General features: G+C 40.8%; 2 protein-coding genes across 7 annotated transcripts in view; both read left to right on the top strand.

Moving 5' to 3' along the window:
* Nucleotides 1-10,776, top strand: part of LOC122755806 (high affinity copper uptake protein 1-like) — a 68,174-nt gene extending 57,398 nt beyond the window's left edge. For all 4 annotated transcript variants that reach the window (XM_044004652.1, XM_044004660.1, XM_044004669.1 and 1 more), the window contains one exon: nucleotides 9,995-10,776. In XM_044004652.1, the coding sequence (XP_043860587.1) occupies nucleotides 9,999-10,592 (594 nt within the window). In that variant the 5' untranslated portion in view covers nucleotides 9,995-9,998 and the 3' untranslated portion in view covers nucleotides 10,593-10,776. The remainder of the gene's footprint in view (nucleotides 1-9,994) is intronic.
* Nucleotides 1-23,790, top strand: part of ABAT (4-aminobutyrate aminotransferase) — a 134,747-nt gene that overhangs the window by 57,407 nt on the left and 53,550 nt on the right. For all 3 annotated transcript variants that reach the window (XM_044004629.1, XM_044004621.1, XM_044004635.1), the window contains exon 2: nucleotides 13,636-13,766. In XM_044004629.1, coding sequence (XP_043860564.1) covers nucleotides 13,697-13,766 — 70 coding nt within the window. In that variant the 5' untranslated portion in view covers nucleotides 13,636-13,696. The remainder of the gene's footprint in view (nucleotides 1-13,635; nucleotides 13,767-23,790) is intronic.

The following is a 23,790-nucleotide window of genomic DNA, read 5'->3' as shown; positions in this document are numbered from 1 at the left end:
TGCCAGCTCTGCTGCTTACTATCTGTGTGACCTTGGGTAAGTCACAACCTCTCTGGACCTCTCTCTTTATCTGTAAATTGAGGGATTGGGTTAAAAACATCCATCATCCCTTCCAACTACAAACCTCTGATCCCTAAGACCTCTACTAGAGCTAACCCTTTATGATTCTTTTAACTAAAAAAGAGAGAAATCTGAAACCCATCATTTCCATTTACTGTGCCCCTTCTCTACAAAAATTAACTATACAGATTTTTAGATATGAGCTTAAGAGGAACAGTATGGGGGCAGCTAGGTACCTGGTGCAGTGGATAAAGCATCAGCCCTGGATTCAGGAGGACCTGAGTTCAAATCCAGCCTCAGACACTTAACACTTACTAGTGTGCAATTTAAATTTCTAAATTTAGGTTCTAATCTGTCCCTCCACTTTTGGGGGGAAACTGACTAAAATCACTGATAAACAAGTTTAGGTTTTTTAAGGGTTTATTGAAAGATAGTAAAAGAGATGAGGAAACTGAGACTCATAGGCATGATTTGCTCATACTTGGTCATATTGAAGAAACTGAAATCCAAGGAGGTTAGCTTGCTCAAGGTCACTCAGTAAGCACAGGGGGGCAGGATTTGAATTGATGTACTCAGCACCTGGGGATAATGGGATTTCTCTACACTAATGAAATCATAGGTTTAAAGAAAAAGAAGAAAATTAAATATCCCAGTTTTCTTGTCTCAGAACAATACATACAGATTTTATTTCCATGTCAGAAGTATGTGGGAACCATTTATATTATAGTATCCTCTGCTTTTAGAATTTCTGTTTCTTAAACCTTTGTTTGCAGTTTTGGGGGGCTGTGGAAGGTGGGGAATGGTATTACCCAGTGTGCAGAAAAATGCTTTTAACATTTGCAATATGATTGTTCTATTTTACAATAGCTTATACACACATATATATATCTATATATATACATATATACATACATACATACATATATATATATGAAGAAAATGACTTATGGACTCAAACGAGATCTCTCTCTCTCCCCCTCCTCCCCTCCCTCTCTCTATAGATAGATAAATATAGATCTAGATCTAGATATCTCATTTGAGTCTATAAGGCACTTTCTTCATAAATACTGGGAGGGGTAGGAAGTGAGGAACCTTCCAGAATTAGATCTATGATCCTAGTATAAGCGCAATTAACCCCATTTTACAGATGAAGAAACTGAAGCCCAGAGAGGAAGCAATTGTATTAGATTCTGTATTCAATGACCCCAAAGGGATGCAGTACCAGGAATAATTTCAGGCCTATTTAGTGACCTATGTTTACAGAGAAAGAATAATAATACCAGGATTGAAAAAGGACCAGAGGTCCTTAAGTCTACCCTCTTGCCTTCAGGCAGAACCATACCTATATCATTTCAGTGATCTTGGGTCAGTCACCAAACTCTTAACTCAGTTTCCTTTTTTAAAAGGGGTATAATAATATCCTTCCAAAGTACCTCACAGGAAAAACAAAAACAAAGTACCTCACAGGGTTGTAGTAACAAAAGAGCTTTGTAAAGCCTAAAATTCATCCTCATGTATGTACAGCATTATTATAAAATAATGGGGGGGCAGCTAGGTGGTGCAGTGGATAGAGCACTGGCCCTGGATTCAGGAGGACCTGAGTTCAAATCTAGCCTTAGACACTTAACAATTACTAGCTGTGTGATCCTGGGCAAGTCACCTAACCCCAATTGCCTCACCAAAAAACAAACAAATAAAATAATGAAAACTTTCACTGTGATGAAAGTATCCTCTCCCGAGCCTAACCACCTTATATTGTAGCTTGTGCTTCCGTTTCCCTTCTGGAAACAATCAGATTCAATGGGGTGGAAGCTTAGCTCTGCACCACAGGAATACTTGATTCATTCTGGCATCTACTTTCCATCTTCCAGCTTGGGCTAGTGAATTCTGGGAATCTTTTTCTAGACAGGAGGCATGAAGAGCATCCAACTCAAACCTGGGAAGAGACCTTAGACATCATGTTTTCTTTGTAAAGATAAGAAAACCAAGGGACAAAGGTCAGGTGTCCAGGATTTGAACCCATGTGTTTGAGTCCATGTGTTTGGACTCTAAACCCAGAGCTTTTTTCACTAAACCATGCTGACCTCTCAGGAATAAATTATTTGATAAGTTGCCAGCCCAGAAGGGTTTCTCATTATCCCCCCAGTGTTTCCCTCATGCAGTGTTCAATGAGCCAAATCATGACTCAGAAAAGCAGTCTTATGAAAGATGATACTTGAGATAACTTCTGTCTAGGCTCTGAGCCAAAGATTTGTTTTGTAGCAAAAAGTATCGTATTATTCTGAATATAGGCCACATACTTTCCCATAATCTGTTTTTTTTTTTTAATAAACCGAGTTGAGTGTTATGTTTAAGACATACTTTCCCATTTTAGATTTAGAGCTGGAAGGAACCTTGCAGGCCATTTAGAACAAATGCATCAAGGGGCGGCTAGGTGGCGCAGTGGATAGAGCACTGGTCCTGGAGTCAGGAGTACCTGAGTTCAAATCCATCCTCAGACACTTAACACTTACTAGCTGTGTGACCTTGGGCAAGTCACTTAACCCCAATTGCCTCACCAAAAAATAAAAAATAAATAGAACAAATGCCTCATTTTACAAATGAGGAAACCAAGTCCCCATTCCCCCACACACTCCCATCCCCCCCCCACCCCTCCCCACCCATCAAGGGAAGTTAATTTGCCCAAGGTCACATATGTAGTTTTAATAGACCTGGGATCTGAACCCAAGTCCTCTGATGGATCTAGGACTCTTTCCACATATCCATGGTCCCTTAGTGTGAACATCCATTTATCAGGGTAGCTCATAATCCAGCTTCTCACCACGTGCAGTTCTTCTCCGTGTTCTTGCATAGGTCCTTCATAGACTCTACCCAATATTCTGAGTACCATTTTGTGGATACCCAGTATAGCATCAGAACTATCCATCTGTTATCCTTTGCTCTTGTTATCCACACAACTGACCCACCTTTTTTCCCCCAGGCATGCATTTCTTCAGTGGTATCTCATAGATCACAGATTGAGATCAACAATCTCATAGACTACCACTGGAACGATGGCCAGCCTATTCTTACACCCATCATGCATCTCTACTATGTAATTTAAAATTCTAAATGTGGGTTCCAATCTGTCCCCCCAGTTTTGTGGGTAAACTGGCTAAAATCACTGATAAACGAGTTTAGTTTTTTTTAAGGGTTTATTGAAAAATATTAAAAGAAAGAGAAAGATTGAGAACAGATTTCCTATAACCTGGCAATCCCAGACTTCCTAATCTCCCACTTCGGAAGTTCTCTGCCACCACAATGCCAAGCTCTCTCAACATCGTCCGATTCTTCCTTCCTGTTCCCCTCCCAGAAATGGGAAGTTCTTCAAGCTGTTTGGCTAGTGTCATTCAAATTCATTGGTTCACTGGACTCAAAGGTGGTCTCAATGTAAAGTTCAAAGTTCTTAGCTTCTGAGAACAATCACCTTCGTAAGTACCTTTAAGTACCAGCCAGATGTGTTTACAATCCAGTAAACTAGAAGTAAACCAATAATCCAGTCAGCAGTCAGTCACCTTATCCAATTCAATCAGTTTAAACCAGTCTCCAGGTGGGCCCCTGAGTATCTGCTAAATCTCATCTATCACATTCCATTATCTTGACACACTACAGTTGCCCATTCAGTTACTTGTGAATTTTTCTTCAGAGATTGTATCATGCCATGTTTTACTACCATATAGCATGATTGAAGATAGGTTTTTAAATAGCAGGCATCTTTTTGTTTTTATATAGCCTAAATTCCCCTTTGTATCCTTCTTCCCCACCACCAGCCTCACCCCCCACACCTCCCAGAGTTGTCCCTTATAACAAAGAATATTTTTAAGAAATGAAAATAGAGAAAGAGAAAAAAAACCCAACAAAACCTATCGATAATTTTTTTTTAATCTGACAATACATGCAATGTATTGAACACATCCAGGCACACACATGAGTTGCTACCCTTCTTCTCCCCACTTCTGCAAAGAAATGAGGAAAGGTGTCTTTTCATACCTCTTCTTCCGGGCCAACCTTGTTCTTTCACATTGCACAACAATCATTTTGTATTGCTTTTATGGTTTTGTGAACTTTCTTTCCATTTCTGTGGTTACAATCATTATGTATATTTTTTTTCTGCTTACTTCACTTTCCACAAGTCAATATTTAAGTCTTTAAATGCTGGTGTGTATTCACCATAGCTGTTGTTTCTTACAGCCCAGTAATATTCCATTACCTTCATGTACCACAGTTGACCCAATCAAAGATCTCTACTTTGTTTCCAGGTCTTACTTCCCTCAAAAAGTGCTGCTAGAATTATTTTCATGGACAACCTTAATTTTTATCAATGACCTCCTTGGAGTATATGTCTAGTGGACTCTCCGGGTCAGGGACTATGGCCATTTTAGTCACTTTATTTGCATATTTCCAAAATGTTTTCCAGGATGGTTGTACTAATTCACAGCTCTAACAGTTATTGCCTCTCCATAACCTTCCAACAATCACTATTCAAGGGAAATATTTTCCTTCAAAGTATGGAGTTTTGTGCTGAGAAGTAGCTTGGAATGGTTACAAATACTGCACAATTTCACAAATGCAATCCAGCCTTCTCGCTTTCTCACTTTAACTGCCACATCCAATTGATAGACCATCTACATTTCTTTTGGGAGAGCCAGGTGGTACTTGGGGCCTGGAGTCAGGAAGACCCAAGTTCAAATTCAGACATACACTTCCTAGCCATGTGGCCTTGGGCAAGTCACTTAACTTCTCTCTGCTTCAGTTTCCTCAACTATAAAAAGGGGATAATAAAAGCACTTACCTTTTACGGTTGTTGTGAGTATCAAATGACATACTATTTATAAAGTGCTTAGCAGGTACTTAATACATACTCATTCTTTTCCCTCTCTACTTTTGAAGATTTATGTGCTAAGAGGCTACTATCCAACTGCCTGTCAAATTCTAAACAGTAGGTCTTTTTCATCCATTTAGTTTTTTCTCTATGGATTGGCTAAAATAATCTTTTTTTTGATTAACCATAGAATTCATTGTAGAAGCTCTATATGGTTGTAGGGCTTGGTGCAATCAACACAATATCATCTGCAAATAACAGTAAGATGACCTCATCATCTGTAGAGAAACCCTCTTCCATTGTAGAGCATCCTCTATGATATACATCTATTTTATGCCTTATTTGACATTTATAATCCCAGTATGTCACAGTGAGACAGCTATGTGACCCAGTGAATAGACTGCTGGTCTTGGACTCAGAAAAACATGAGCTCAATTTCAGCCTCCAAGGCTTACTAACTGCGTGACTCTGAGCAAGTCACTTAACCTCTATCTCAGTTTTGTCGTCTGTAAAATGACAATAGCATCTACCTCTCAGGATTGTTGTAAGGACCAAATGAGATAATATTTGTAAAGTGCTTTGTGATAATATCTTTACTGTTGTTAATGTGTTAGACTGGGAATTAAGAGAAACCTGGGTTAAAATCTCACTTCCTACATTAACTAGCTATGTTACCTTAGGTAAGCCAACTTAACCTCTCTGTAAAACTTTTCTTCATCGATGGGGAAAAATAATAATAATACTTCACAGGATTATATGAGGATCAAGTCAGGTAAACATGTGTAAAGTGCTTCACAAACCTTAATATGCTATGTCAACTAGCATTACTACTATATGTAGTAGCATTTTAGTAATTCTGTAGTTGTATTTTCCAAGGAATATCATATGATCTAATATGAGAGAGACAGAGAAAAAGCGGGGAGAGAAAGAGACAGAGGATCAGAGGATCAGAGAGGAATAGGGGGAGGGAGGGAGGCAGAGAGAGAGGGGGGAAGGCAGTGGGGGAGAGAGAGGGAGAGAGAGAGAACTAGCACATGGGAGAATCAGACCTATCACCTTGGGCTTATTTAGTATGGAGCACTAGTTCCCAGAGCTAACACATGCAGACCAAGAATGGAACAAGTCAGCACCCCTCTCTGGGCCTTAATTTCCCCGTCTGTAAAATGAAGTGCTGGGTTAGATGACCATGAGATCAACATAGAGCTGGAAAGGACCTCAAAGACCATTTGATCAAAACCCTTCATTTTACACATGGAGGCCAAAGGAGGTTAAGTGATTTGCCCTCCAGTCACTGAAGTTCTAAGAATCATGAACCCAGGCCCGATAACTCTAGAACCAGTGATATATGCGCTAATCTGTCAACCCAGGTTTCTTATTTTAAAGTGCATCAAGTTGCTTTGATGGAGAACATGACATCTTTTCTTCAACCAGTATTCAACAAGGCTGGCAGGAAGGTCATTATGGTGTCCTAGTGAACCTTTCCCCCAACCATGTGGTCAGTGAGACAATGAGATTTTAGGACTGGAGAAAAAGAAAATAAATGCATTAAGGATTAGTGAGCTGAGTGCCCCTGTTCTTTTTTGGAAGGGGACCTAATGCCTTTTTTCCCTTTTTCTTTTGAACTAAATCCTTCTAATCAAGTACAGAAGGAGTACTTCATGACCCTTCTCTGTGATATTGGCAGAAAGACAGAGTATCCAGATTTCATGATCTAATATCATGTGGTGGGGTTTTTTTAGATCATTTGTTGAAATTTACACGCACACCCCCTCCCCCCCCCACACACACACAGGTTGAATTTTGCATGTCCTGACTATACATAGCACAGTCTGATGGAAAGGGCCATGAAAAAAAATAATTTGATCTATGTATAGAAAAGCAACATTGAAAGACTTCAGAATTCTGATTGATGCAGAAAACAATTATGACTTGAAATGATCATAGATCATCAATTCTAGAGCTGGAACGGGATGTAAAGACCATCAAGTTAAATCCCTCCCCCATTTTAAAGTTTAGTAATGTGAGAAAATAATTATTAATAATGAATTTCTTAGGGGGACCTAGAGATCAGTTTTAGTCCTTTCTCTCTCTCCCCCAACTCCAGAAGGTCTAGTTTTAGGGGGTTCTTTTTGGTTTGTTTGGGGTTTTTTGCTGGACAATGAGAGTTAAGTGACTTGCCCAGGGTCACACAGTTAAGTAAGTGTCAAGTATCTGAGGCCAAATTTGAACTCAGATACTCCTGAATCCAGGACTGGTGCTTTATCCACTGAACCACTTAGCTGCCCCCAGAAAGTCTAGTCCTTGAGGAACTTCAGCAGATCTTGTCTGGTACAAACTCAAGGGAACAAAAGAAATGGAAACAGACTCTTTTGTCTAGTTCAGTGAACTGATGGAATCAAACCGACCCAGATAATGGACTTTTTCTTAAAGAAACTTGAGGGAGGGTTCTCCCTGATGTCATCAGTAGAGGTAATTTTAATTTAGACCACCCTCGAGTCATGTCAACCAATGGAATTGAATGATAATCAATTAGATTTGATCAATGTAGAATGACCCGCCTCTATCAAAAGAGGATAAAACCCTTGACCATGACAGGGTCTCAGTGGCTTGGTTCTTGCTTTTGGCTTGCTCCTGGCTCTCTTGGCTGGTGCTTGGCGTGGGCTCTTGGCTTGGCCCTTCCTCTTAAGACAGCATAGATCTGTGGTATCTATAGCCATAGCAATTAATTTCTAAAAAAAGATTTAGCCTAATAATTTTTTTTAAACATCCTTGGTGCCACATACGGTATTCTGAAACCTGAAACTTCTGATTTTTGACCTTCAATCAATCTTCTGGGTAAGAACCTCTGTGTCTGTATGTCTGCTTCTATTTTGGGTGTTTTGGTTTCTGCCTAAGTTTTTGGGCAACTTCACTCTTAATAAGTTTGATTTGGCCTTCTATTCGCAAGCATGGAGATAGGGAAAAGGGCTTTGAGAGATTTGGGGCTTTTGTTTTAAATCCTTTTACACAATAAGTTCATAAGATTCTGTTAGGTTATCAGTGGAAAGGGTGATTTTAAATTACATAAAAGATTCTTACAGAACGGGATAAGGGCATTTTACTAGTCAAACCAGGAATGAAAAAAGAGCAGTTTATTAAACTGTTACACCTGGCATAAAACTCTTTGTGGCTTAAATATGGTTCTTTTAATTATCAAACAGATTTAAAATTAGGCATTGGGAATAGAGCTACTAACGAATTGGTTTACTGGTATCTAGAGTACATTGGCTGATTAAGAGACCATGTCTGGGGACACAACTTCTCCCTCACCGGCCTGCGGGCCCCGGCCCCCCCCCCCTTGTCAGATGGGATTCCACCCTCCCAATTGGCCTCAACTCCTCCCACTACAAACTCTTCTACTCCTTGAGGGCCTTCACAGACCAACCTTCATATTCCCTCACCTTTTCCTAACCCTTACCACTTGTATTTCCCACCATATCCTCCATTTTATTATCCTGCTTTTTACTTCTTCCCACCTAATTACTATAATCCCTCCGGGTCCCCACCCCCTCCTCCCACTTTAAAACACCCTGCCCAGACTCTGCTTGGGAGTTCATGGAGGCAGTGTCCCCACCCCTTCCTTAGGTCCCCATTTCCCTCCCAGGCTGAGACTCAACCCACTCCTTCTGAAGTGGCCACATATCTTCCTCCTCATGCTGCTGTGGCCCAGATAATGTCTCCAACTACGCCTGCCACTCACCCTGCCTCTATTCAGGTGAAGGTGTTAATCCCTGATTTTGGTTGCTCCACCCACTCCTCACCCTGCCTCTATTCAGGTGAAGGTGTTAATCCTTGTGCTCCTACCACAAGGACCGCCATTGCTTCAATAGCGGAGGGACCATTAATGCTCCCTTCCTGTTCCCTGTCTCCCCTTGTATCTTCTAAATAAGTCTCAACTGAGAGTCTAACTTCTCTCCAGAGGACAGAGAACCCTAAGGCCATTTTACCTCTCCAAGAGATTGTCACTCATGACCGGAGAGGGCAGTAGTGGTCCTAAAACAGCATTAGCCTTTTGGCCCTAAAGATTTAAGCACATGCAAAAGAGATATCCCTAAATTTGAAGATCCAGCAAATTATAAGCCATTTTCAGGCTATCTTTAGGGGATTCCAGCCCACTTGGGGTGATGTAACAGATCTCATGCAAATGATAACCTTCCCCAGGAAAAAGAGCACATATGATAGAAACAGCAAATTCCTTAGTAGCTACAGGGAAAGCAGATACACACTGGCCTTTTAGAAGATCCTAACTGAGCACCCAGTATCCCTGAGCATTTTAATAACTTACAGGAGGCAAGAGGACCTTTGTTAAAAGCAATGGAATTATGTGTTAGCAAAACAGAATTGGCAAAAATTTCTAGATACAACTCAGGAAGTTAATGAAAGACCTAATAGATTTTATGATAGATTATGTAAGAGTGACAAGCAATATGCTGGATTAGATCTGTTAAATCCTGGAGATGCACATTTCATTTGTAAATCAATCTTTCCCAGAAATAAAAAGAAATGGCATTACATGTATATGAAGGAAAAGAGAAGGTAGAGAAGGAAGTGCAAGAGAAACTTACTCAAGAAAAAAGAAAAGAGAGGAGAGATTATAGAGAGGAAAATAGAGGAGAAATTTAAACTGAATAAAGAGGTGCAAAACAAAGAACAGGTGTTAAAAACCATGACCCCTGAAGAAACAAACACAATCCAAAGTATTTTAGCTCCCCTACAGGAAATATCTAGAAATTTAGTTCAAGTGGCTGAGACTCAACATCAGCCTTGCAATAGGCAAGGGCATATTTTGTAGGAGTGTAGAACAAGACATGAGATTTGGTGAGTTTAGAAGCCCCCAGAGGGAGCAAAACCAAAACAGAATAGTGGTGCCTGAAGGTTTAGGGGAGGGAAAAGAACTGTGTGGAATCTGAAGGTGTTTTATCCAGGAAGAAGCTGAGCCTGGTGTTTCTGAGATCAATTCAGGTGAAAGAAACTAGCTAAAAGTAGCCAACTGCTAATTATCTGAAGAGTCTGCTGTTTTTTCACCTTTCCTAGTAAGATGAACCACGAACACCATCATGGAATGAGCCATATGGACGAAAATAGCAATATGGCCCCCCACCATCAATCATCTACAAGCTGTCATGGTGAGGGAGGAGGAGATATGATGATGCCCGTGTTGCCTGTGTTGCCCATTATGCCCATGACGCCCATGACCTTCTATTTTGGATATGAGTATGTAGAAGTACTGTTTTCTGGATTAGTGATCAATACACCTGGGGAAATGGCTGGGGCATTTGTGGCTATCTTTTTGTTAGCCATGTTCTATGAAGGCCTCAAGATAGCCCGGGAGATCTTGCTGCATAAGTCCCAGGTCAGTATTCGTCAGACCTCCGTGCCAGTCCCAGGACCAAATGGAACCATGCTTACGGAAACACACAACAAAACCAAGCAACAGATGCTGAGTTTCCCTCACCTTCTGCAGACAGTGCTGCTTGTCATCCAGGTGGTCTTCAGCTACATCCTTATGCTTATCTTTATGACCTACAACGCGTACCTCTGCATCGCAGTAGTGGCAGGAGCTGGAACAGGCTACTTCCTCTTCAGCTGGAAGAAGGCAGTGGTAGTGGACATAACAGAACACTGCCATTAATGCCAGACTCTAGAATGTGGGAAGTAGCTGGAGACTGGGAGCTGATTTTTAAGTCCTCCCTTTGTCCCTCCATGACCCCCTGCCTCCCAACACTTGCAAGTCAAGGAGGTTTGCCTACTAACCTCCAAGCTGGATGGTGCCCTCTCCAAATTGTTGATTTCTGCTATTAGGCTGAGTTCCTCAGTTCTCCTAATAAAAATAGCCTTTTGTTGTAATGATTTCTTGGTGTGTTTTTTTAATGACAATTTTTTGAACTGGAGTAATTTCTGGGTCCTAGGTGGTTGTGGGAAACTCCTCCCTCCCATTAGAACTCCTACCGACATTAAAACACCTCAGTTTTTTTGGACTGAGTGAGAGGGTAAATAGGGTATGCCATTGCCAAGGTGTGATGTGAACATGGCAATCTGAGAATCTGAAGGATTTACAAGTTGAATAAAGGTGCAGTAGCATAAAGTGTTCCCTTGAATAGCAACAGTCCAGGTTAGAAGCTTCTGCCTACATTTGCTTTTTTATTCTGGTTTCACCAATCACACTTGACAATCAACTTAATGGGAAATATTTTCAAATAAAAGGTTGGGGACATATGATTATTAGAGGAGCCTCAGGATCAGTCTGGTGAGCAAACCTGACTCTGAATGTCCAACTCAAATGCTGCACAAAGGTTCTTTGGAACTATTGTACCACATTTGGAATGAATTAAATGGGTTTTTATTAGCATGAGAATTGTTATTCTTTTTAAATTGTGTTTTAGCTGTTGTACTAAGATATACTCTGGTCTTTCACCAAAAGAGAAACTTTTGGCAATACCCAGTACGGAAAAAGAATATGTTGATGGTATAGACTTAGCTTATAAGGAATTCATGGACAGATTACATTGATTCCCAAAGTAATATGAATTTACGTAGTCATTTATATGTGATTTTAATTATGTATAGTAATATTCAGAATTGTATATTGAAACTATATCCTGAGTCAAGAAGCAAATTCACATTCTTATTATTATCCTCAATAGTTATATCTGAGGCTTTGGTTATTGGAACTTACTATTTAAGATATTATGGGACTGTTAATATTATTCTGACTACCAGCTATGATCATTGAAGAAACTACTACTGAGGCAATGAGCCACAGTGCCAGCAACCAACCTTAAGGGGTTTCACATTCATGAATTGCAGGTGGTAGATTGCCGTGGGAAAGACTGGGAGAATTAACTTAGCAAAAGCCTGACTTAATTTTCCTAAAATGACCCATGGAGTAGAAACATATCCCACCTGACTCTGAGCCTGACTCAATGCACTTGGCTGGCAGCTTAACTTTTGCCTGGAATTGTCATGAAGTTTGGGAAAGATCCATCTTCCCTTACTGTATGGTTTCCCTATTCTTTTGTGGTAACTTTCTATAATCATCTCAAATGTCATATGATGGACAATTTGGCCTTGATATCTAATTTCTCATAATGGCATGGGGATAATTAGGCAAATGATGCAAAGAGTGACGAAACCAGGGTATGAATCCTTTTCTTAATATCACAATTGTCTCAGTCCTGTATTAAAGAAGGGTATATCAGCATAACTCATGGACTCTTGCAAATGCCTTAGACACCCACTTTTGTTAGGGGTTATTCATTTAGACATGGCTAGAAGTTGAAAAATCACTTATTTGATATGCAGTGTTATAAAATTAATATATTTTTGTATATTGTCCCTGATCTTTTACAGCTGAAGTTAATCTGGCAACTTTTATGATTTTGATTTTGTGTTGGAGCACATCTTATAAATAGGAGTCTAAAATTCCTTAGTGGGAATCTCACCCTCCAGATGGGAGATTGGAATAATGCTAAGTATAAAAAAATTATAGGTTATTGTTTTATCTGAGTTTCATATGTAACAATTGGATAACCTATAAGTGCTTGAACTAATTTTCATTATTTCATTTGGTTATTAGCAAAGTTATTTAAAGTTGTATTAAGATCAGTTTTGTAGGAGAGGTTTTATAGCTGAGGAAGAGCATCTAATGAATCTGGGAAGGACTTCTCTGAGATTGCCCCTGAGGTCACACTGCCCCTTTACACCTGAGGTCACACCGCCCCCTGTATTTCTATCAATGCCTCGCTCAATTTTTCCCCCTTTTTTCCCTTCACGTTGTTAAGCCCCATCAGAAGCCCCATATAGTTAAGAAGTCTTTTTAAGATTTTTGTAACATTAATTTGATTCATTGAGGAAACTGTAGTTTCTCATCAAATTGGGTTGGGGATTGTAAAAAAATGAGGAACTAGGGGCAGGTAGGTGGCACAGTAGATAAAGCACCGGCCCTGGATTCAAGAGGACCTGAGTTCGAATCCAGATTCAGACATTTGACACTTACTAGCTGTGTGACCCTGGGGAAGAGGGAATAAAAAAAAATTCACATGTTAACTTTATTATATATTTTAAAGGAATAGCAAGTTGTACATAATAGATTTGAAATTTTATGTGCAATCATCTTTATGTTAGGAAAATGCCTATTCCATAAATTTAAAATAATTTGGGGGAGGGCAATGAGGGTTAGGTGACTTGCCTAGGGTCACACAGCTAGTAAGTGCCAAGTGTCTGAGGCTGGATTTGAACTTAGGTCCTCCTGAATCCAGGACTGGTGCTTTATCCACTGCTCCACCTAACTGCCCCTAAAATAAAATAATTTTTTTAAAAAATAAGCATTTGCTAAGGGCTTAATATTTGCAGACACTGTAGCTAAGGAACAAGTTTCTCCTGGCTCTGCTAAGAGATTTCTTATATGACTTTGCTATGTGGCCCTGACTGTGAATACTTTGCTGGCTTTCTGTCTCCCCATTTGTAAAATGGGAATAACACCTACTTCACAGGGTTGTTGTGAGGAACCAGTGAGAAAGTGCCCTGTAAAGGATAGTTGAAAAGAAAAGAAAAGACAATTCCAAGGGACCAAACCTTATGGGAGCTTTCTCTTCTCTGGCCCAGCATGCAGGGCCTTTCCCAAACCATGGTGCAACCTATGGAGACCTGAGTGAGGGTTTCTGGTTTCTTTCCAGGATCATTGCCAGCAAAGGAATTCCGTGCAGTTCCCGAGCATCCCATAGCTGAAGAAGGAAGATGGCTTCCATGCTGCTCAGCCGACAGCTGGCCTACACAGTCCAGCAAAATTGCTGGCTGTTGGTACCTGGTAAGTACTTGGGATTTCTCAGCAAAAGAGCTGATCCTCATTGGAAGATAACCTCCAAGTCTGGTGCTTCCATGTCTTGTGTATCTTGAGAAAAGTGTTTCCTGGAGCCCAGCACCGCATGTAATAGATGCTTCATAAATACTTTATACAGTGGAACTGGACTGAACTGAATTCATTTAGGCCCACAAAAGAACCACTTGCAGTTAATCAGTTGAAAAGCATTTATTGAATGTTTAATATGTACTTTGCACTGGGCTTACAAAGAAAAGGCAAAAACCAGTTCTTTCCCTCAAGGAGATTACATTCTAATGTGAGAGACAACTGGGGAATAAATGAATTGTGTGTTTTGGAGGGGTTGGACTACAAATGGAAAGGGGATGTGCTACCCGCAGTAAACCCTTAGCTCTTAGCTCAGAAGCCCTTAGGAGTGTCTTCCCAGTAGATGCACTTTTTTTTTTTTTAGTGAGGCAATTGGGGTTAAGTGACTTGCCCAGGGTCACACAGCTAGTAAGTGTTAAGTGTCTGAGGCCGGATTTGAACTCAGGTACTCCTGAATTCAGGGCTGGTGCTCTATCCACTGCACCACCTAGCTGCCCCCATGATGCACTTTTGATGACATAGCCGCCCCACAACCCCTGCATTCCCTACAGGGGCATGGGAGGAAAAGGTCACTGAAGTTTACTAGTCAGTTGATTGCAACTAGTATTTTATTAAGCATCTCCTTAATGTAGCATGCAAGACACTGTGCTAAGTGCTGGGGATACAAAGAATGACAAAAGACAGTCTCTACTTTCATGGACAGTCTAGTGGGTAAGCAACATGAAAACAATTGTGTACCAACCACATCTATATCTATATGTTTACATAGAATATTTATTTATAGATAGATAGGATAAATTGGGAGTAATCTCAAAGAGAATGCACCAAGATGAAGGAGGAATAAGAAAGGCTTGAAGGAAGCCAGGGAAACTAGGAGGTGGAGATGAGGTAGGAGAGAATTCCAGAAATGGAAGACAGTCAGTGAAAAGACTCCTGCCCCCTGCTGTCATGCAACTTACCACCTAGTTATGGGATGGAGTGTTCTGTGTGAGGAACAAGCCAGTGTCCCTTGATTGTGGTGGGGAGGAGCGAGGCCTTAGAAGACTGGAAAAGAGATCCAACTTACTTCTCCTTAGTAAGTACGAAGTTAACCAACAAGTATTTATTTTTTATAGACTTTGTTTGTTTGTTTGTTTGTTTGTTTTCCCCTTGCCTAGATTTCCCCCATATCCCTTTCCCTCTCATCTTCTTGGAAAGCCACTCAATATAATTTTTTTTTAAAAGAGAGGAAAAATGGGGCAGCTAGGTGGCGCTGTGGATAGAGCACCAGTCCTGGATTCAGGAGGACATGAGTTCAAATCCAGCCTCAGACACTTGACACTTACTAGTTGTGTGACCCTGTTGCCCAGGGTCACACTTAACCCTCATTGCCCTGAAAAATAAATAAATAAAATAAAATAAAAGAGAGGAAAAAAGTTCAGCAGAGCTAATTAATACATTGAAAAATATGACAGGGGGCAGCTAGGTGGTGCAGTGGATAAAGCACTGGCCCTGGATTCAGGAGGACCTGAATTCAAATCTGGCCTCAGACACTTGACATTTATTAGCTGTGTGACTCTGGGCAAGTCACTTAACTCTCATGGCCTTGAAAAAAGAAGAAAAAGAAAAAAAAAGAAAAAATATGACAGTATATGAATTGTTCTACCCATCCTTCCCATACACATATCTCTTCAAAGGAGTAGGGAGAGGTATCTTCTCCTATCTCTTCTTTGGACCCATACTTTCAACAACCATTTATTAAATGCCCTCTTCATGATGGGCAATGGGGATTCAAACAGAAAAGACAGGCTGTCTCTGCCTTCAAGGGGCTTATATTCTTTAAGTGACTTGCCCAGGGTCACACAGCTAGTAAGTGTCAAGTGTTTGAGGTCGGATTTGAACTCAGGTCCTCCTGAATCTAGGGCCAGTGCTTTAACCACTGCACCACCTAGCTGCCCCCAAGGGGCTGATATTCTAATGGGAAAATCCCTATTTTTTAGTTAGACGCATATTCAGTAAAATCTGCTCTAAAGAGAGTAATAATTTTAAGAGAGGAAAATGTAGATTAAAAGGAGTAACGTACGTGTGTGTGTGTGTGTGTGTGTGTGTATTTAGTCATATCAAATTGACTAATTCAAGGAGGGGTAATGATTAAAGTCATAAATAGCGCAAGTTAATTCTGGTCAGAGAGACCTATGAAAGAGACACTCATCTTGCAGCCTCAGGATTTCAGACTCTTTAACAGATCTAAAAGATGAATTCTTTTTCAGTTGGCTCATTTTATTATAGGATGTAAGCATTACACAGGACACCTCATTCAGGCTTTTGTTGAGTCTGAGCCAAGTATGTACACTACAAAGGACTCCTATGCCAGGGAACAAGAAGCCCCTTGATTCAGGGATCCAGGCTTCCAAATTTCAATCTTTCACTGCCTCCTATTCTTTGGAGATCCTCCAATGTAATACCTTCAGTCTTTATCCCCTCTTTCCTGCCCTGGATTGGGGGTACTACTTCTTGGTTAAAAAGAAATATTAGAAAGTATTAAAGGTCTCCACGTATCTCTTGGGTAATCAGAAAATTTGAAAGAGAACATAAAAAAGAAATTTGAGGAAAAGTGGACAATTGTGGAGAACCAGTCAATCAACAGACATTAAGGCCCTACTATGTGCCAGATGGAAGCAGTTAGGTGGCTTAGTGGATAGAGTGCTAGGCTTGGAGTTAGGAAGTCCTGACTTCAAATCTGGCTTTGTGACCTTAGACAAGTCACTTAACCTCTGTTTGCCTTGATCCATTAGAGAAGGAAATGGCAAGCCAATCTAGTGTCTTTGCTAAGAAAACTCCATGGACAGTATTGACAGGCTATATCCTGTCATAAAGAGTTGAACAACAATGTGCTAGATCCTGTAATTTGTCCTGGGGATAGAAAAATAGGAGAGTTCCTTCCTGCTCAAATTGCTTACATTCTAGAGGGTTTAGATACCTTGTTTAAGTACATAAACAATTATAGACAAGATATGTACAAAATGAACATAAGGTAATTCTTAATTTTAATATATGATAATATATAAGTTGATTGCTAGTCAAAGACTTAGCTAGAATTCAGCACCAAAAATGGAGAAGGTGCCCTTTATTCTTCTATTTTTCTCTCCTTTGGGATGCTCTTACCAACATCATCTCCTACCCGTGACACGTTCTGGCCAGAGGGTCCAACTACCTTCATTGCAGTCAGGTTACCCAGTCCCAGCCTGATTTTTCAAATTGGCTAATAAACCCCATACGACCATATGATCCCAGGACTAGGGTAGCCTGTGGTTATTTTTGGAATATGGAGCAATTGTAATTTCAGTCTAATGTGTGCCCAGAAGACAAGGCAGGTTCTTGGTTCACATCTTCTTTTGACCCTGAACCTGTGCTTTTTAACTTCAGCTTGCTTTGCCTCTGACCCTATAACCAGAGGTATGTTAACCTAAAGCCCACAGTCCCTAACTCACATCTCTTGCTTTAACCCTACGATACCTTCAAGCTGTTCTGTATCTCTCCTCCTTGTTCCTAAATAAAGTTCACTACCTGAGGGAATTCCATTTCCTCTCCTTCTGCTCACTTCTCAACAATCTTTTCTAATCTGACTTCTGGCTTCAACTCAGTTATCAATGATCTCTCGATGGATAAATCATATCCTTATTGCTTTTACTTTGAGCTTATTCTTCCAGATTTCTCAACAGCTTTTGACACTGTTGACCACCCCTTCATCCAGGATTCTCTCTCTTTCCTAGGTTTTTGTGACCCTGTGCTCTTCTACTTCTCTTCAGTCTTTTTTGCTGAGTCAGCATCTACCTCCTGACTCCTGACCAGGGGCATCCCCCAAGGTTCTATCCTGGTCTATATCTTTTCTCTTGGGAATAACCTTATCATTTCCCATTGATTTAGTTATCATCTTTCTCCATCTCTCTCTCCTGAATTCCAATTCTGTATCACCAGATACCTATTCATTTCCAACTGGTGGCACATAGGCATTTCAGACTCAGCCTGTCCAAAATATAACTCAAACATTAATGCACTGTTGGTGGAGCTGTGAAATAGTCCAACCATTCTATAGAGCAATTTGGAATTATGCCCCCAAATCTATAAAGCTATGCATACATTTTGACCCAGTAATACCACTACTAAGTCTATACAAAAAAGAAAATGTACTAAAATATTTATAGGGGGCAGCTAGGTGGCGCAGTGGATAGAGCACCAGCTCTGCGGTTAGGAGGACCTGAGTTCAAATTCAGCCTCAGACACTTGATACTAACTACCTGTGTGACCCTGGGCAGGTCACTTAACCCCAATTGCCTCACCAAAAAAAAAAAAAAAGAGAGAGACAGAGAGAGATAGCATCTCTTTTTGTAGTGTCAAAGAATCAGAAACTTAAGGGAATGCCCATAAATTGGAGAATGGCTGGGGCAGCTAGGTGGTGCAGTAGATAAAGTACCGGCCCTGGATTCAGGATGACCTGAGTTCAAATCTGGTCTCAGACACTTGACACTAGCTGTGTGACCCTGGGCAAGTCACTTAACCCCCACTGCCCTGCAAAAACAGAAAAAAAGAAAAGAAAAAGAAGAGAAAAGAAATGGAGAATGGCTAAGGAATAAATGTGATGGAATACTGTTGTGCTATAAGAAATGATGAAGGAGATGGTTTCAGAAAAACCTGGGAAGACTTATATGAACTTATAAAGAGTAAAGTAGGGCCAGCTAGGTGGTGCAGTGGATAGAGCACCAGCCCTGGAGTCAGGAGTACCTACCTGAGTTCAAATCCGGCCTCAGACACTCAACACTTACTAGCTGTGTGATCCTGGCAAGTCACTTAACCCCAATTGCCTCACTTAAAAAAAAAAAAAAAGGAGTAAACAGAGCCTGGAGAATAACTTATATAATAACAGCAGTATTATAAAGATAATCAACTGTGAAAAACTTAATAACTCTGATCAATACAATGATTCATCACAGTTCTAAAGGATCATGATGAAAAATGCTCTCCAACTCCAAAGAGAGAAGTGATTGACTCAGTGTAGATTGAAGCATTTTTCTTTTTCTTTCTCTTTTTAAAACACATGGCTAATGCAGAAAAAACTTCATATGTATAATGGATATCATAGTTCTTGCAAATAGGAGGTATCATAGTTCAGCAAATGCGGGGAGAAAGAGAATTTGGAACCAAAAATAATGAATAAAGGAACATAACTCAATATTACCAATATAAAACCCACTTCTCTGAACAGCTCTATTTCTGTTCATGTTACTATCACCCTTCTGTTCATCTGGGTTTGAAACCTTAAAGTCATCCTTGACTATTCTTTCTTCTCCATGTTCCTATCCAAATAGTTGCTAGATCTTATTGATTCTACCTCCACAACATCACTTTGCTATATAAATATTAGTTATTATTCTACCCAACTGCCTAAATAATCCAGCTAAAATGTTCCTCTGGCTACTTAACGCCCTGCTCAAGAAATTCCTTTTTTCTCCCCATATGTTTCTTTTCTTATTTGAACATGTTATTTTCTAAGTTACACTGTGTAAGAAGCCGAGAGAAATTTCAATGGTTCCTTATTGCCTCTGAGATACAATACAAAGTCAGCTTGACCTTTAAAGCCTCGCACAATTTGGCCCCAGCCAAACTTCCCAGGCCTGCTGCATGTGACTCCCCTTCATGCTCTCTCCATTCTTTTCTGACCTCCTTGCAGTTTCTGAATACCACGTTCAATGCTTCTGTTCCTTTGCCTGGAATGCACTCCCTTCTGTCCTTCACCTTGTTTTGTTTTGTTTTTCTCTACCCTCTCTCACTTGGAGACCTCATTACTTCCCACAGGTTTAATTTTCATCTTTATACAAATGATTCCCACATCTCTGTATCTAGTCCCCAGGTGAGGCAATTGGGGTTAAGTGACTTGCCTAGGGTCACACAGCTAGTAAGTGTCAAGGGTCTGAGGCCAGATTTGAACTCAGGTCCTCCTGAATCTAGGGCTGGTGCTCTATCCACTGTGCCACCTAGCCGCCCCCTTCCAATCCCTCTCCTGATCCCATATCACCCGCTTTGCCAGTTGGACATTTCAAAACATCCCAAAACAGGACCCATTCTCTCTCCTTACCTCAACCCAAACCTCTACAGGATTTAAATTTTTCTGTCAAAGGTACCACCATCCTTCCTGTCACCGAGATTCACAAACCTTCCTTGGTGACTTCCTTGACTTCTTACTGTTGCTCACACTGCATATGAAATCCATTTCTAAATCTTGTCATTTATATCTCTGCATCTTTTTTAAGGCAATCAGGGTTAAGTGACTTACCTGGGGTCACCTAGCTAGTAAGTGTCTGAGGCTGGATTTGAATTCAGGTCCTCCTGATTCCAGGGCCAGTGTTCTATCCACTGCGCTACCTAAAACCACCATCCTATTTCAGGCCCTCTTCGGTTCTTAGCTAGACTACTGGAATGGCCCCTAGTTTGTCCTTCCTAATAACTATAGCTAGCATTTATGTAGCACTTTAATGTTTTCCAAGTACTTTCTAAATATGAACTCATTTGATCCTCACAACAACTTTGTAAGGCAGGTACTATTATTCTCATTTGACAGATGAGGAAACTGAGAAACAGAGCTTATATGACTTGCCCAGGGCTACACAGCTAATAAGTGTCTAATGCACTTGAATCTAAACTTAAGTCTTCTTGACTCCAGGTGTGGACAGCAGGATTTGAACTCCAACTCCTGTTCTCTACGCACTGCACCACCCAGCTGCTTCAGATCTCTTCCTATATTACTACTTTCCAGTCAAAAAAGGGGACCCTATAGATCTTCAAAAAAACCCACAACACTATGGTTACTGAGTCCCTATGCATTTAATCCACTCCAGCCTACATTATGCCTACAGCCCCCATGCAAAAGGCCTGATGAAAAGTAGAGGAAGCAAATTAAATCAAATCATGACATTTGTATTAATCGCCTGTTTATGTGCTAAACCCTATGCTTTGAGGCAGTGTGCTACAGAGGAAAGAAGGCAGAATTTGGAGTCAAAGGACCTGGGTTCAAATTCTGCTTCTGACACCCCATGTACAACCTTGCTCAAGTCACTTCAACGTTTTGGGCCCTTGGTTTCCTCAGTTGTAAAATGAAGGAGTTTTACTGACTGACCTCTGGGGTCTCCTCCAACTCTAGATTCATGATCCTATTACTAGATAGCCTTTAAAATCCGTTGTAGGTCTAAATCTATGGGCCTACGATCTTAGAATTATTGTTCATTGAATTTGTTCAGTGAACTCAGGCTTAATCCTGACCTTCTGATCCCCATGTGAGTCCCCTGCTGGGGCAGAATGCTTACACTATGGATAAAAAAGACAGGAGGAGTTTGAGCAGAGCAGATGTCAGTTTGTATTTCAGCTCTAGCCTTGCCCAGCTGTGTGTATCCAGGCCTGTGGGTCTGACTCTCTTGTCCGCTTCTGCTCAGAAGTAGAATTTGTCATGCCTGATTAGTTCCTCCTCCCATAGCTAGTGGGTGAGAATTGGCGCAGCTGCCCATCAGGCAAAGACTGAAGTGGGGGTGGGGTGAGAGGGTCACCTGGCAACAAAGAGATTGGTTGGGGGGGTAGAGGGGATCGAGGTGGGGATTCAGCTGGGAAGGCAACACTGGCCTCCTTTCCCACATTTGGTTAGAATAGTCCTGATTGAAAAGTTCCATGATCTTAGCTGGGGCCAGGGACTACCGTATTTTCAGATGCTCAGAATGCCTTTTTAATGGTTCCATCTCCACTAAGCATTCCCTCCTTATCTTAGGGAAGAGATATAGGATCAGATTTGAAGCAATCCCAGAAGCCATCTAGGCCCCCCTCACCATACACCACCAAGGCCAAAAGAGGTTAATTGACTTGCCCAACTCCATGGTACAACTAGTAGGTATGTCTGAGACAAGATTTGAAGTCAAGACCACTGTACTACATAGCTATCTGGAAGACCTGAATTCAAATCCCTTCTCTGATACTTACCAGCTTTATAAACATGGGCAAGTCACTTAAGTTCTCTGAGCTTCAGTTTCCTTTTCTGTAATATGGGGATAATAAACATAAGAGGCAATCAGACATAGTTGATACAGGGCCAACCTTGGAGTTAGGAAGTCCTGCCACTAACACAAATATCAGCTATGTAACTAACTTATCATCCCAGGCAGTCCTCTAGGACTAGAAGGGGCAAATTTGTATTGATAGAGACAGTTTCCACACTAGGAGGCCCCTACATGGATGAAATTATAGTCTCAGACCCCCTCTCAAAAAAAGTACTTATAAGTACCTACCTCACAGGCTTCTTGTGACACTCAAAGGAGATAATGTGTATAAAGCATTTTGCAAAAATATTATATAAATACTGGTTATTACTATTTGGAACTTCTCTGTGGATACACTGGATCTAAGTAGAAAAACTGGTTGGAACCCAGCTGTGATGACCAAGAGAAAATATACACCAGGGGATCGATACCATAAGGACAAAGCAATGAATAGCTTTTGTCACTGGGCTGAACCTAAAGGTGGGGTCTCTGGGAGAAGTCCTACTTATTAACCCAGACTTCTAAGAATCCCCAGCTGAGGCTCTAGTCAAAGACTGCCCCTGAATTGAATATCATACACATGAAAATGCATAAGCCTAGGGAAGGGAGGGAATCAAGACTCCCTTCTATTCAGCTTTCCTTCTATCCAAACCCACACCTAGAACCCCACATTCTAGCCCCTTGTTTTTTAATCAAATGAGATTTTTGTAAAGTGCTTGGCTGATGTATAGTAGACACTTAGTAAGAGATCCCTGACCTTCCCATTGCTTCCTTCCACAGCTGATATGAAACAATTAGAGCCTTCCCCTGGAGCAGAATAATAATAATATGGTTGGATTTTGATCATTTGACTTCTTACGATTGATCATTTGATTGGTTGAACATTGACCATATGTCCAACACTGAGCAGCACAGGTTTAAGGATGAGGGAGATATAATATGCCTTCTCTACCCCACTGGCAAGTCCTCAAGAAGGTAGTTGGGGACACAAAAGACACAGATAGCTTCAGGCAAGTCTCTTCAGCTCTCTAGGCCTCCGGTTTTGCATCTGTAAAATTGGGTTCCCTTTCTGCTCCAACTCCATGGTCCTATGACCCACTGAGAACAACACATGACAATACATGAGTGAATGCTGAATTGAACGGGAATAAAGAAGTGTATGGTAAGTGCTATAGGAGTTCAGACAAGGCCAAGGCTAATCAAAGCACAAGCAGTCAGGAGAAATTTCTCTAAGAGATGGTGATAAATAGGCATTAGGCCATTCTCCCTGAAGGTTTAAGGGGAGTTGAGTCTGCACAAAGGCAGACATCCTCTTGGGTTTTCAGTTCATGACTTTGAGTGAGAGCCTTCTTTGGGTACTGGTCTGGAAGCCAGTCTGCTGGCTTAGCTCTGATGCTAACTTGACTTTAAACAAGTCCCTTTTCAGTGAGCTTCCCCAGGTTCTTGTTCCATGTCTGTAAAATGAAAGGTTCAGACTAGGTCTTTTCCAGTAGTAATTCTAAAGTAGAGTCTATAATCCTAGAGAAAGTTTCTTGAGGGCAAGGACCATGTCTTAATCATTAATTTTTATCATTAATCATTAATCTTGATTTTATCTTGGTCAACCTCACTAGGCCTTAAGTTTCTCATTTTTAAAATGAGGGTCTTGCCTCAGGTTATCGCGTAAGGTCCCTCTGGCCCTAAATATGTGATCCTCTGATCCTCTTCAGTACCCTGTCCGTAGAAAAGACCGTCTGTTGAATTGAATTGATACTGAGGCCCAATTACATATATAAACCACTTTCATAAGCATGAAACCCCAAACAATAGCTATTCCATTTGGATATCATAAAAGAGGCCTCTTAAAGTAAATAACCTTTTCCTCCCTCATT

This window comes from Dromiciops gliroides, chromosome 1 (assembly GCF_019393635.1).
Source record: "Dromiciops gliroides isolate mDroGli1 chromosome 1, mDroGli1.pri, whole genome shotgun sequence".
NCBI classification, from domain to species: Eukaryota; Metazoa; Chordata; class Mammalia; order Microbiotheria; family Microbiotheriidae; genus Dromiciops; species Dromiciops gliroides.
The sequence above is the reverse complement of the archived record's forward strand: the minus strand, read 5'-3'. Positions and strand labels throughout refer to the sequence as shown.